The sequence below is a fragment of the Gopherus flavomarginatus genome, chromosome 4 (assembly GCF_025201925.1).
Source record: "Gopherus flavomarginatus isolate rGopFla2 chromosome 4, rGopFla2.mat.asm, whole genome shotgun sequence".
NCBI lineage: Eukaryota > Metazoa > Chordata > Testudines > Testudinidae > Gopherus > Gopherus flavomarginatus.
Genome location: NC_066620.1, coordinates 111098274 through 111113527, shown reverse-complemented (window position 1 = coordinate 111113527; position 15254 = coordinate 111098274). Strand labels below are relative to the sequence as shown.

Genomic DNA, 15254 nt, shown 5'->3' with positions numbered 1-15254 from the left:
ATTTGCAATTGCTTTTTCCTGAACAGCTGAATTTAACATAACAAGCCATAACATTTTGCTTTTGTTTCCTTTCAAAATACTTCTGGAACTCAACTTGGTTTATATTTAACTTTATTTTTTGTCAAGTATGACAATGATTACAAAAACGTACAAAACACTCCGTAATTCTGAGCAACATACTTCTACTCAACCTCTCTCCAAGTGTGCACATCCACCTTTAGGTCTTGTTTTGCTTCAGATCTTTAGCTGTGCAAGGTATTTGCCAGACAGCATCACTATTCCTTGTTGTGTTTTGTGCTCGATGTACAACTATATATTATCATATTAATGGTACAGGTTAATTTGTAAGGCAGTCCCCACCAGCTCTAGTACTGTACAGAAATAGAGGCAAATTTGCTCCTTCTCAGCAAGAATCATAAATGTAGTTGATTGGCTAGCCATGACTGAGATTATAACATGTACAATTATACATTTTCACCAAAAGCAAAAGGTGTATTACAAAACTACAATATAATACAAAATATAATACAAAATAGATTGAGCATTGAGAAAACTTAGTTTTAATGTATTTTAGTTCTGCTGTGTTCTGGTTATGTCTTATAGCTTATATTTTTGTACGTGTTTTGTACGTTATATGTATGCACACACACACCACCTACAGTATGGTGTCATGATAACTTGGAGTAAGTTATTTTATTTCTGCAGCCATGTGATATAAACCCCAGATCACTTGACAAACAATGGAAGGATGTGACCACGTGCATTTGCTTTGCACTTTTCACCACTTCACCTGTACCATACCCAGTAATATAGCTGTGCCAGAGCTACTTTCAGGATTTGCAACCTCTGAGCAGTTTCAAATGGTCACCCCTTAAAAAAAAAAAATAACCTGCCACAAAAAAAGTTTTCTTCTTTCTCCTCAAATGAAGATAAGGTAAAAAATATGGACCTAAAATTACATTTGCTGCATCAATGAGGGATCCACAGTTTAGAGGGTTGATGTCAATGGTGTTGAGATATTAAGGTGATAAGTCTCTACTTTCTAATATGTCTATTAAGTTTAGAAAAACGTGTTATCCCACTCAGCTGGGATTTCAGATTAACTAGTGAAGTGTGTGTAAATATATGCACACTCACACAGAGACCTGTGGTGCGAACCAGTGGTTCACATCATATGAGACCTTAAATTTGCTGTACTCTGAAATACAGAAAATCTATTTTAAATCACTTTTGAAAACTTTAAAATTGTATTTTAAAATTTTCCTCCAAAGTTTGTCTGGTAGCTAAGGCAACCTGGTTTTAAAGGTGGAGGGATGTGAAAAATAGTACCAATTTAAAAACAAAATATAACTCTACAATACTTTCTAAACTAACATCTCTAAAATGAAGCATAAAAAATACATGATGGTGTTTGATGGTTTGAAGGTTTTATTGGTACTCTTGGAATGATTAGTGTTATTCACTCATGGTTTCATCACATTTGAGTACTGCAGTCTTCACAAACGAATGCCAATAAATGTTATACCAGCACACAGCATTAATATTGTACACACAGACATTCACTTTATGCTTTTGAGGAACATGCCATCTAACTGCAATGGTCAGTGGAAAAATATTTTAGGTTTCTAATTTCTCTAGATCCAATTTCTACTACTTAGTATTAGATATCAGCCCAATAATATGGAGGGGAGAAGAAATTCTTAGGAGACTTAGGATTGCAATGAACTTTCATAGCAAAAAATTCTTCTTTTAGGATTAATTATGCTGGAAGAAAAAAACATTCTCTGAAAGATTTTTTTTTAAATTCTATTTCACTACTGACAAATTTGCAAATAAAACATAAAAGCAAAGTTACCTTGAAGGGAATAAAAGGGCTCTACAGTGTTTCTGGTTAAAATCAGAATGCACTTCTGTTTCTCTTCCTCTGTACTTTAAGTACTAAATTCTTTTTATATATGGATGTCTAAACAAATGTGTGGAAGAGAGTGACTTAATTATCAGGAACTTTTGCATGTAGAGAAAGGCAACAAAGTGACTAACCCAAAATCAATCCATATCGGATATGAATATGAAAATACAAACTTTCTGATCTTTTACCTAAAATTTCTCAAATGTTTGCTTCAGGTTGCCAAGCCTTTCTGCTAACTGAGCATCGGCACAAGTTCAAAACATTCTGGAAAAATAAGATTTTTTTTTCAGCCTGTAACATCCAATTATCAAAGTTCCTGTGCTGTAATTTTTAGTGTGTTTATACTTTAATTTATTCTTTCATTTTATACAATGTGCTTTTCAACTCCTCTCTGGGGAAGAGTACTAATATGCTGGCTTGATGTTACCCAGCACCTCATCCTCCCAGTTGGGGAGACAGCAGAAGAAGAAAGCACAGCCTATTACAATAATAGTGCTGGCCCAACCAAAGCCGTATGCCCAGCTGAACATATTTGATCCCCTCATAGGGATGTCTTCTGTGAACTTCACTGGATAGATGACCAGGCATATGATCTGGAATACCGCTACAAGAAAGTAAAAATAAACAAATTGAAAATAAGTGACAATTAATCTCATCACATTTCCTATTCTGACTTTATTGGCAGGTAGGTGCATTCCTCTCTCAGATATTTAAGGACTTAGCTGCAATCCTACAGTCAGCTCAGTGCAGGTGTACTCTTGCATTCTTACAGAGGTCCATTGACTTCAATGGAATTCAGCGCAGGTATGAGGGCCTGCCCACACAGATCTGATTTCAGGATCAGGGCCTCATTCTGGAACCATTCTACACACAGATCTCTCACTGACTTCAAAAGGATGTTTTGGATGCAAAGTGACTAAAGAATTGCGTCCTTGACCCTATGCTTGAGAAGAATTCAAACTAACACAATGGCAATGATGCTTAATAAGAGGAATGTAAATTTCTTTAACCAAGCATAGATGCAGAGAAGGAACAATCTGGACTAAAAGAATCAAATGTAGTAGTTAAAAATCATTTACTTTAGTATTTGCATAGCAGTTTCCATGGCAAAACATACTTGTGTGTTAGCAACATTGCTGCTGGGATTGTTTTGCTGTTTAGTTACTGCCACAGAACCATCAGAAAGAGTTCAAAGCCAAGCATTCTAGTTTACCTGTTTGCTTTATGTCTCCCCCACAATGTCACAACACCCACATTCTGTTTTAATTTTAAAGTGAAACTTGCATCCTCAGACACTGACCATTATAACATCCCTAACCTCTGAGGATGCAAACCAAGTATCACTTCAAAATTAAAACAAGTTTTTCTCATTCATGAAAATGAACCACAAACCCAATTAGAAATATGTGTGCGGTGGATATTTTTAGGAGAGGGAGGGAGGCTTTACTCCAGCTAGCAAGTATCAGATTTAGAACAAATATCAGTTTAAGAAGCAATCATCAGTCTTACCAACGACAAACAGCAAGCCACCGATTCCTCGCACAAAGTTGAAACGAAGTATATCAACGGAGAACGCAATAACTGCTAGGGCGAAACAAATGACTAGGATCACGAAGCCGACAAGGTAGGTGGCAGCTGCTGCTCTTCCCCAGGCTTGAAAGGAAAGAGGGAAACATGTTATACAAAACAGTACATGGAAGTCAAGAGGGTGTCATTCTTAGGTCTTTTGTTTGCTTTAATTCTTTCATTATGGAGATTCTGTCCCTTAAAAGCATACAACAGGGGTCAGCAACCTTTCAAAAGTGCTGTGCCAAGTCTTCATTTATTCACTCTAATTTAAGGTTTCGCGTGACAGTAATACATTTTAATGTTTTTAGAAGGTCTCTCACTGTAAGTCTATATTATATAACTAAACTATTGTTGTATGTAAAGTAAATAAGATTTTTAAAATGTTTAAGAAACTTCATTAAAAATTAAATTAAAATGCAGAGCCCCCTGGACTGGTGGCCAGGACCCAGGCACTGTGAGTGCCACTGAAAATTAGCTCGTGTGCCGCCTTTGGCACGCCTGCTGTAGGCTGCCTACCCCTGGCATGCAATATTGCTTTGACTTAGGACTTACATCTTATAGCGCTCTAACTTGCTGGTTCAAGGATGTGAAAAATCACCCCCCTGAGCACAGCAAGTCTGAGCGCTTTAAAATGCTAGTGTAGACAGGCTCCCAGCACTAATCCTTTCATGGAGGTGGATTACCAGGAGCACTGGGAGAGCTCTTTCCCAGCACTCATGCGCAACCACACTTGCACTTCAAAGCGCTGCTGCGGGACCGCTCCCACGGCAGCGCTTTGAAGTTTCCAGTGTAGACATACTCATAGTATCAGAAATGTAAATGTGGCTTTTAGGGAACCATAGAGGTCTGAGCAAAGACTAATTGTTTATTATCACTATTTATAGGGTGCCATAAGTATGCATGATGCTTTATAAGCACAAGAAAAAAGACAAAAGGTTGGGATTTTCAAGAGCACTTAGCACTGGCCTAGCTCTACTCCCATTGAAATCAACGTAAAGCTCTCACTGAAGTTAGTGGGAGGAGAGTTAGCCCACTTTTGAAAATTCCATTCATGGTCCATGAGCAAACAGACAAGAACGATGTGGGGAGGACAAAAGCAGAAAAATTAAGGGCTATCTTCCTGGGCAATGCAGTTTTCTGCTGGAAGCAAGAGATAGAAGCTGTTTGACATCATGAATTTGTAATTACTTTTTTAATTGATGAAGAAATGAGTAATGCTGTAATGGAGAACTAGCACTGTCTGGAAGGCTTATCAGAAGAAGTTAGGATTAATGTGAGATCTGAATAAGGAAAGGGTGACTGGTGTTCAAGATAAAGGACCCTATGCCCACATAGAGGGAATGAGAGATGTGAAGCAACCAATGCAGAAAGTTGTGAGTAGTCATAAAGGGAGTGGAAAAAACCACATTCAAGGAATTGGATTTTGGTAGCTTTATTCTGAACTGGAGGGAATGAAGTGAGAATTAAGAACAGAACTGGGTAGATTTGGAATAGTTAAAGGAAGAGATTACAAAGATTTGGACGTGGGTTGTACCAGTAGAAATAGAAGGGAATAGGAGGCTCTTAAAGATGATGTAGATATAGTGCCAAAAGGACTTGGAACCAGCTTAGATGTGTAGGGAGAAGGAAAGTGAGCAGTCTAATGACTGGTGGAGTTACCCAAACTTCCAATTTTAATTATTTTGATAATACCATGTGGGATAAGAGGATGCGTTCAAAGTAGACAGGTTCATGGGACCAGGATAGGTCTCAAGTATAACTTCAAGTCACTCAGAGGCAGAAGAAGAGGACGAAAAAGACATTCAGAAAGTAACCTTATTCCAGTAACCTTATTTCATAATGTTCTTCTCCATTTGCCACTGCTAAGTAAGAAATCCCATCATGGCAACAATGGGCATCAATGTCTGAGCACCAGAAAAATTACATCCCTCCCTGAAAAGCAACCTACAGTTCTCCTTTTTAAAATAAATGCTGGCTTCTGAACATTCAAATCCCGTTATCTTTCCAAACAGTAGACACAAGCATAGGCAAGCATCATGCAAACAACAGGCCATTTCTTAACCACCAGGCCAAGTAGCTGACTATTTTGACTCTGAAGAGCCCAAAGATACTAATCCAAGAGTTCTGATTTTATAGGTAGACAGTCGTCATGCATCACCCTCCACCTACTCTAAAGGCTGGTTGCCTGCGTTTACACAGGGTATTAAAACAAGGAACTCATGTAGGCCCAAATCCTGAGCCTGTCTTGTATAGGACTAAGGGGCATAGCAGAATACACAGGAGGGTTCCACATGGGCATGACCCAGTCCTGAAGGCAGTCAGCCAGGATGTGGAGAAACTCCACAGCAGCCCTGCAAACTGGACCCACATTGCTGCTGAAGAAAGGAGGGAGTTTGTGCAAATGAGCTTCTGCCTGTCTGCATTCCTCCTCAACTACCCCTAGTATATTCTATCCCAGGTTGCCTATCCCTATGGCACAGGTGCTGAAGGCGGCATGCACACTGATTTTCAGTGGAACTCACACTGCCCGGGTCCTTCTAAAAACGTTAAAATGTATTACTGGCACGTGAAACCTTGAATTAGAGTGAACAAATGAAGACTCGGCACACCACTTCTGAAAGGTTGCTGACTCCAGTCCTATCCCTTCCCTCCCCTGTGGAACTGATGCAGAATTAGGAATGGAGGAGGGGAACAGCTTGGTTGGAATTTTTGGTCTGAAACCTGCACTAATTCTTTCATACCAGATGTTGTTCACTGAAGCTCCCAATGGCTACTGTTCAAAGCTGCCACAGCCAAAGGATTCATTTACAAATCATTACTGTCTAAATATGCTTAAACATATGATGGAATCAGCTCAAGAAAAAATGCTTCATGGATTAAACCATCTATTTAAACTATTTATTGGGATTTGTCATTACGAATAATTCACAAAACTGGTAATTATAAAAGTTCAGTAGAAAGCCAGATCTGTACACTCCCTGTCCAAGGGGAGCTTGGAATGTCAAGTACAAACATTCCAAAGACTCAGTTTATAATTTGGATGGACTCTGAACAGCTGACTCTAAAAAAAATGGCATTGTAGGGGTTACACATGTATTGAGTCTTGGGGATCTCCTTATCAAATACACATACTTTACAAGTAAAATGCCTGCTGTGTAAGCTCAGCCTGGAACCCATTTGCTGTGAATTATTTGCTCAGCTCTGGTAATAATAAACCAGCAACGTATTTAGCTTTGGGAGATGTCTAGTGACAAAACTGCAAAGATTAGTATCAAGTCCAGTTTTATTTACTTTCTTCATCATGGCCGCCCTTAGGCACAAGCTGCATACCCGGTAGCATTCCCCTCGCTGGCTGCAGCTGCACCCCTCTCTTATCCGGCCCCTTCCTCGTGGTGGACTGGTGGGCTTCTCCTCACCCCCACCCCCAACCCTGCCTCCTTCCTCCTCAGCCAGCCGAGGGCTCTGCCGCTCCAGCCTCGGGGAGCCCAGAGCTGCACAGCACGTCTGTTGCGGCCTGGCCCACTGCTGCCTAGAGCAGAGACCCTCCCTGGAGCCTGCCTGCCTGCCTGGGCCGCTTGGTCTCCGGCGCGGGATGGGCCGGGGCCAGGACAGGAGGAGCGAAACGTCCACGTGAGTCAGCGGAGGAGGGGGGGACGGGACGGAGCCGAGCCAGTCAGGGGAGGGGGGACTTAAAGTAACAGCACACACAGAGAGAAAGAGAGAGAGTGAGACTGGCTCTCACACCAGTCAGATACACTCTGCCTCTCATGAGTCACAGTCCCCCAATATAGATTGTGAGACTCTGTGTGTGTGACACTGTCACACAGTCCCCCAATACACAATCCTACACGCACACACAGGCTTTCTCACTGGCTCTCTCTCACACACACACACACATGTATTATTGTTGTTCTTATTACTGCTTGGTACTTCCTGTCAAAATGCTCGTGGTGAGCCAGGAGTGGCAAGGGGCTAATATTATTATTATTATTTAGGAGGGCTGTGGGCTCTGGCAAGATGCAGCCCCCATGTGACAGCACAAAGCCTACCTTAAGCCACCGCTGCAGCGTCTGCTGCATACAAAGCTCGGTGGGTGTCAGCAATTGCAGGGGGTGGCTGTGCCTCCTTGACACACTGGGTTCAGCGGCGCCGGCTAGGGACCACCTTCAGTGGAGCATAGGGGCACTGGTTTAATAATACTGCATAGGGACCCATAAATCCTAAGGACGGCCCTGCTCTTCATAAATAAAGAGCGAGTAAACAACATGATCGTGAAATTTACAAATGATATCGTGGCCTTGTCTAATCTGGCCAAATTTTTTCTATGATTGCTTCCACCATTTCATCACCACTAGTGGCAGCAAGAGTTGGCATATTAGTATAACTAGGATTGAAGATAGCTGTTGGTGTTTTTTGCCATTGTGTCATGTGGACTTGCTCTGAGCAGGATTAGACAATATCATGCTTGAAACAGAGTCGTACAGCCCTGTTTACACTAACACTGCTACTGTTTCTAACACTGGTGGAAGTAATAGTGGGAAATGTTTGGCAAAACAAACCAAAAAACCCCCAGTGTAGCTATGCCCTAAATGAGAGCATTTGACAATACCAAGGAGTATAGGGCTTGAAAAATGTACCAGCTGTGTGTGAAGGGTCAATATAAAAATTAGGGTAGGAAAGTTCACCACAGAGCACCTGGTGAATGCCATTTTCACACACACACACACACACACACACACACACACACACACACACACACACACACACACACACACACACACACACACACCTTCCAGATCTGAGAGAGAGTGCTAGGATTCCTTTAGGGTGCTTCCCTGGACACTAGCTGGAGGTCCTTCTTTCCTATTGGCTTCTGCCTCACGGTTGGCTACACTCAGGGCTTGTCTACATCAGAAAGTTGCAGCGCTGGTGAGGGAGTTACAGCGCTGCAACTTTGAAGGTGTACACATCTGCAGGGCACCACCAGCGCTGCAACTCCCTGTTTGCAGCGCTGGCCGTACTCCCGTTTTGTCTCGGGTGTAGAGGATCCAGCGCTGGTGATCCAGCGCTGGTAATCCAATGTAGACACTTACCAGCGCTTTTCTTGACCTCCGTGGAAGGAGGAAGCCTCTGGTAATCAAGCTGGTCTCCTTTCCCGGTTTGCTCTCTCGTTCCCGGAGCCCCGAGCAAGCAGGTCTCCTTCCCTGCGGTTTGCTGGGTGGCTCCGGGAACGAGAGAGCAAACCGCGGCGAAGCGGGTCTCCTTTCCCGGTTTGCTCTCTCGTTCCCGGAGCCCAGAGCAAGCAGGTCTCCTTCCCTGCGGTTTGCTGGGTGGCTCCGGGAACGAGAGAGCAAACCGCGGCGAAGCGGGTCTCCTTTCTCGGTTTGCTCTCTCGTTCCCGGAGCCCAGAGCAAGCAGGTCTCCTTCCCTGCGGTTTGCTGGGTGGCTCCGGGAACGAGAGAGCAAACCGCGGCGAAGCGGGTCTCCTTTCCCGGTTTGCTCTCGCGTTCCCGGAACCCCCGTTGAAGCCGCCCAACAGCGCTGCAGTGTGGCCACATCTAACACCACTTGCAGCGCTGGTTGCTGTAAGTGTGGCCACTCTGCAGCGCTGGCCCTATACAGCTGTACTAATACAGCTGTAACAACCAGCGCTGCAAAACTTTAGATGTAGACATGGCCTCACACTTTACAGCGCTGCAACTGGGGTGTGAAAAAACACCCCCCTGGGCGCTGCAAGATACAGCGCTGTAAAGCGTCAGTGTAATCAGGGCAGCAGCGCTGGGAGCGCGGCTCCCAGCGCTGCACGCTACACCCGTAAGGGATGTGGTTTACATGCAGCGCTGGGAGAGCTCTCTCCCAGCGCTGCTGCTCTGACTACACTCACACTTCAAAGCGCTGCCGCGGCAGCGCTCCCGCAGCGCTGCCGGGGCAGCGCTTTGAAATTCCAGATGTAGCCATACCCTCGTGAAAGACTCCCCCTGTCCGTGAGCTTGCTAAAAGAGATGACAGATTTTTGCTCTCTTTCCACCCCAGAGCCTTCTGACTGTTGACTGGGCTTCAGCTGGTCCCCAGCTCCCAGCCTCTGTTTGTGGGGTCCTCTGTCTATCTCAGTTGCTCTACAGCAGAGGTAGGCAACCTATGACAGGCATGCCAAAGGCGGCACGTGAGCTGATTTTTAGTGGCACTCACACTGCCCGGGTCCTGGCCACCATTCCGGGGGGCTCTGCATTATAATTTAATTTTAAATTAAGTTTTTTAAACATTTTAAAAACCTTATTTACTTTACATACAATAGTTAGTTATGTATTATAGACTTATAGAAAGAGACCTTCTAAAAAGGTTAAAATGTATTACTGGTACGCGAAACCTTAAATTAGAATGAATAAATGAAAACTCAGCACAGCACTTCTGAAAGGTTGCCAACCCCTGCTTAGCTATAGCTTGTCTCATCATTTTCATGCTGTTATTGCTTGGGCAACTTGAAGCTCTATGCTTGCTAACAGAGAGAGAGAAAGCTCTGCACCAGTTTCCATTTGTTCATGTTTGTAAGGCTAGTTTTGCAATCGTAAGTGAGAGGTGTTTATTTGTTAAAGCCTCAATTCTGGAGAAACTGATGTATTTGATCCCCTTTTAGCCAGAGTTTTTCTTATTCAGCACTGGCAAATAGGTACTCATGATATGGTCGCAAAACCACCAATGCAATTTTGGGCTGCATATATAGAAGCATCAGATCATGCAGAAGTGAAGTAATAGTCTATTTTTATGTGCTCTGGACCAGCTTCACCTGAAATACTGTGTTTAATTCTGGACATCTCATCACCAGAAATACATTTACATATTGAACAGAGTTCACAGAAAAGCAACTAAAATTATTCAGGGCTGAAAGAATATAATTACTAGGAAAGATTAGAAGAGTTAGACCCATATACCCACATCTTAGCAAAGTGATTATTTAGAGAAGAACATAATTCTACAGATATTAGAGGACTGCAAGCACCAAGGAAGGAGAGGAGTTATTTAGGGTTTCCTTACCAGAAATAGAATGAAATTTAAAAAGGAGGAGAAATTAGCCTGAATGTCAGGAAATCTTTTTGACAGTGAAATGTGTTCCCAAGGGAAGTGGTGAAAACTCTATTGTGTAGGACATTTAAAACTAGACTGAACAAAAACCCTAAAAGAACATTCTGTAGAGAACAATCCTACAGCAGAAGGTACATGGACTAGATCATTTAAAGTATCAGGACTTTTCCATCTATAACTTCTGATTTTATAAATCTCATTGCAATGATCAGTTGGTGAGGTTGTGAATAATTGCTGGTCTAATGGCTGAAGGCTGGGAATTGCTGATAGTGATGTTTGAGATATTTATTTTATATTATCATAAATGGCTGCAGGTTGTTTGGTTCAGCAACAGGGCAGCTGGTATGAAATGGGATCTTGTTGACCAAATAAGGAACTCTAAGCTCTCTTTTGGTTCATTTTGAACAGGAATCCAAGGTAAAGGGGATTTTCTTGCACACATGGCAGATTAAGGTGGGAATGTTCACATCATGAGTGCAAGAAATGCAGGATTCAGAGATTGTTTTGGGGGAACTAGGATAGTCAGTTGCACCATTTATTTTATTGGTATGAGTTTTGAATAAGCCATGGCTACATCTGGAAATTGTACAAAACAATGCCCACTAGTACAACAATGGGTTGACACTGGGTAGAGGTCCTATTGTAGACAAAATGCTGGCAGCTTCCAGAGTCTATATAACCATTGTACGGTAGTTAAACATGCTGAAAAGCAGGTAGTAAACTGGTTTGGCAGTACCCATCTCCATTAGGATGCTTAGTCTGGTAACTGGCAGGAATCTCATATAATACTTCCTAGTTTCGGTAAAGCTATAGTACTTGATTTGGGTGGAGTTGGACACAGCAACCTTGATAGTGTCTCTTTTACTGTCATTTACCTTTGCTGAGCACACACTGCAAACTCCATTCAACTTTCCCTAAAGCAACCCTTGTATCATAAATCTGATAGAAATATGCACAAAGGGGTAAGGTCAGGAGAACGTAATATATCTATAACATTCCTACGTAACTCATCTGAGCTCCCCAATAAATCTACCAACACACTTGACTGAGAGCCTGGTGAATCAAAGTCCACTCAGTCTCCCAGCTACACTGTTACTGCTACACATCCCCGGATGGACTTGACAAATGACTCACGGAACTTGGCTCATGCTCATAAACTTCTAGCCTTTTCTTTTTTTTCTGATTTTCTGAAGTTGTGAAGTTAATCAAATTAATGTTTCCATGTACTGTATGTATTTTTTTCAAATCAATTACTGTGAATTTAATAAATGCCAATGGATTATTGAAACATAACCAGCATAATTAACTATCCTGTTAGGTACTTGACAGTATATACTTTCTGTTAGAGGATGGTAATTCCTATCTAAAATAATGTGAGGCTAAGAACCTTAAAAAAACAAAAACATTTATCTAGAATCAAGAGGACATTCCCACCCACAAATATTGGGTCTAAACCTATAAGCCCTTACCAGTAATATATCAAACACATTATATCTGAATAGCACAGACCACTAGACACAAAAGGAGGATTGTTAATCCAGCAGCATTCTGGGCTAAATAACCAAAATTAAAAATGCAGTGCAATGCATCAGTTTTTGTATGTAGTATATTGGTAACATGCACATGCTGGCACTCAGGAGCTTCCTGGCCTCAAATCAGAATAGTTCTCAGTTAAAACAAACTCTCTTTCCAGTTACAAGCTGACCCCTGCTCTTCTTTTTGTCTTTCCACCCTTTGGCCATTGTGGGACATCAGATCCCCAGGTTTCAGACATCTATTAAGAAGCAGTTCAATTTAGGAACTATTCCAACATGAAGATTCCCCCTTCCCCCACCTAGAGAGCATGGTTTAGTTTAATCTCCTCTAATCAGCATGCAATGGACATGCAGATACTTGATTAAGAAGCTGATTCCAATGTAGCTTTATATTAACGAGGGGATCCACCTTGAAGCTTTTTTTCTTATCACTGGGAAAGGAACAGAATAGGGTGGAGTAATTAGATTATAGAGTTATGCATCTAGATTAACAGGTTTATTTTTAAACTGCAGCAGCCCTGTGCATGCCTATTTTGAGTTAAGTTTCTTAGCATTTTTTATTAAAAATAAAATAACATGTTGTATATTGGTATGTTAAGCAAATCAAACCATGGCCTGACATGTTATGTCCTTTGACCAGATGTAGATACTATTTGAACAGAATAATTTTGACAGTAAAGCATTAACCTCATCAAGATTATTCAACAAACAAAGTTAAATTGGTTAAAATAACCTGTCGGTAATTAAGGCTATTCTTCATTTATAACAGCTGTAGGAACAACTGTTCTTTAGCAAAACAGCAGAATGTGGCCCTTCCCCCAAACACCTGGTTTTCTGGGGTGAAATATGAAACAGTTTATCAATATGTCATATAGCACTTAATCTACACAGCGTCTATTGAGAGAAACCTATGTGCAGTAAACGTGCTGTGTTAGCCTTTCTTCCCTTTGTCGGGAGGGTCTGGGAACATGGAGTTACTTTCTGATGATAGCCAAATTCCTCCCACATGAGAATAAAACCTAGAAACATCATCAAGGTAAAAATTATGCTGTTGCTCTCACAGTGAGTTCTGCATTTTGCTTGCAGGCAAGTGCCATAATGGAAAACTACTAACAGACATTAATGCTTCCATCCACACAACACATACAGTATCCCAAATGGTTTATCCTCTGTGTCCTCACTTCTGATACCCATTTTAAATCCAGTATAATCCAAGGTTTCTGAGTTTCCAGATCATTTTGGATGTTTATCAGCTTGATACGATCACTGTATCTGTTCCTCCTCCACTAAGTAGCTGTAAAAGAACCAATATGTACAAAGAACAGCCTCTGCCTTTTATGGACAAAAAATATATTCCATTTTTCCTATTCTCATCCTCCCAAGCTTCCCCAGTCCAGTGCATTTCAATTAAGTTTTGAAGGTGTGTCTCTATATTTGACCCTAAATGTTTCATTATATAAAACAACAAATGTAATCAGCAAGTACTTTGGCAGCTACTATTAGCAAAGGCCATACCCTGAGAATATGTGGTGAGAGTATTAAGAGGAGGCAGCAGAACCGAACATAATTTACTCACATTTTTAGCCACTTTGAAAATATGTATACATTAGCCTCCTGATTTAGTTTCTGATTTTTCAGCTGCTTCATATAGTGACTTCCTTTTCTATAATATACATATGTTTATCAATTAAATACCATTTTCTTTCCATGCTCAAAACACATTTCACTCTATTTGAAATCACAGGTTGAGAGGCACAAAAGCAGCAGAATTTCTCTAGTCCAGAAGGGGTAGACTCCTATTTCCCTCACTCCCTCCAGAGTACAATGAGGAGGGTAGTTAAGATCTAGTGCAGGAATGGCACTCCAGAGGCTGGGCATGTGTGCTGTGCTAGCAATGGCCAGCATTTATCAACACACTCATCAGAGGGCAAAGAGGTTGATGACTTCAAGGAGTCTCATGTAGGTCACAAATAGTGCTTGCAGGGAGCCAGCAATAAAGGAGAGAAGGCATGCAAAGAGCCAGATCTGTTCACTTGATTTTAAAAGACCCCATCCAGTTGCTTAATGTTGGACTGACAGGGAAGCCTGTTCAAAAGCCACCAGAGGCAGATAAGGCCTGGTTTTCTGTGTAACTATTAACCAGGAAACGCTGTTAATGCTAGTCCTGCAAACACCAACCTGTCCTGAACCCCTCATTAACCAGCCACATGAGGGGGACAATTGGACCCTTCCTAAGTGAGGAAAGAGGTCATTTTGCTAACGGCGATGGTAGGAGGCAAAGTTATTTTGCTAATAAAGATGGCACAAATTTACAGCTGTCAAATATTGGCAGGGATAACTGGGGTGGTTGGAGTAGGTTGAGCTCAGGCATGTGGCCTGGACTCTGACGCCCCACTGCAAACACTTACAGTAATCCATGAGGGACTGGCATTGCCAGTTGAGGTCATTTTCCCATCGGGTGCAGGTCTCCCATAATGACGCTTGGTGCTCGTAGGGCGCTGACTCCGATTCCAGCCAGCCCCGGCCGGACAGCGCAATGATGCCCAAGATGATAGCTAAGCCCAGGAGAAGGGGCAGGAGCCACCTGCATCTCCAGCAGGCAAGGGTACACGTCGCCATCTCATGCAGCAGTCAGGGCCTTCAGCAGAGAATGAGTGCACAAGCCTGAGAGCTCTTTCTGGATTCTGCAGGGGGAGGTGTTGTGAGAGAGAGTGTGTGTGAGAGAGAGAGCTGCTTTTTAATCAGCAGAAAGGCACTAAGGGAGGAGAAAGCCCCACCTAGATTCCAGTGACTAAGAGCAGCAGCAGCAGTAACCTGTTGAGCCAGAGAGGAGCTGCAGGGCTGGGCTAAAAGCTGCCTTGCTGCTCTGTTCCTTTTCCCTGGCTGCAAAAACAAATCATGGTTCCAGTTACACTCCCTAGTCTAGGCACTTAACCCTTTCCTAGCTGGCACTTCCCAGCGTAAAATGCAGCTCACACATTCACAAGTCCTTTTTTCAGTACATGAAGATTTGGGGCTGTCCTAGGCTGTGAGAAAGTGAAATTTCATAAAATATGCGATATTTAAAATCTCATTAAAAGGCACTACAAAAAGCATTCTGTAGTGGTGCTGATCAAAATGTTTGATGTAAAAAATATTTACTATAAAATCAGCCTTTATTT

At 42.2% G+C, this 15254-nt stretch overlaps 1 protein-coding gene across 1 annotated transcript; it reads right to left on the bottom strand.

Moving 5' to 3' along the window:
• Positions 1-1410: 1410 nt before the first annotated feature.
• PERP (p53 apoptosis effector related to PMP22) lies at positions 1411-14937 on the bottom strand. The gene is made up of 3 exons (XM_050949947.1): positions 14502-14937; positions 3419-3562; positions 1411-2513 (listed from the first exon to the last, which is right to left on the bottom strand). Exons 1-3 carry the CDS (start codon positions 14710-14712, stop codon positions 2314-2316), a joined length of 555 nt encoding a protein of 184 aa, XP_050805904.1. The 5' UTR covers positions 14713-14937; the 3' UTR covers positions 1411-2313.
• Between the last annotated feature and the right edge of the window lie 317 nt (positions 14938-15254).

What these genes read in the sequence shown, in the direction of transcription:
- PERP (XM_050949947.1), bottom strand. Translation starts at nt 14,712, where the DNA reads ATGGCGACGTGTACCCTTGCCTGCTGGAGATGCAGGTGGCTCCTGCCC. An exon ending in CCAGTCCCTCATGGATTACT is followed by an intron (nt 3,563 to 14,501) that starts GTAAGTGTTTGC and finishes TTTCCTTTCAAG; the next exon opens with CCTGGGGAAGAGCAGCAGCT. An exon ending in TGGCTTGCTGTTTGTCGTTG is followed by an intron (nt 2,514 to 3,418) that starts GTAAGACTGATG and finishes ACTTTCTTGTAG; the next exon opens with CGGTATTCCAGATCATATGC.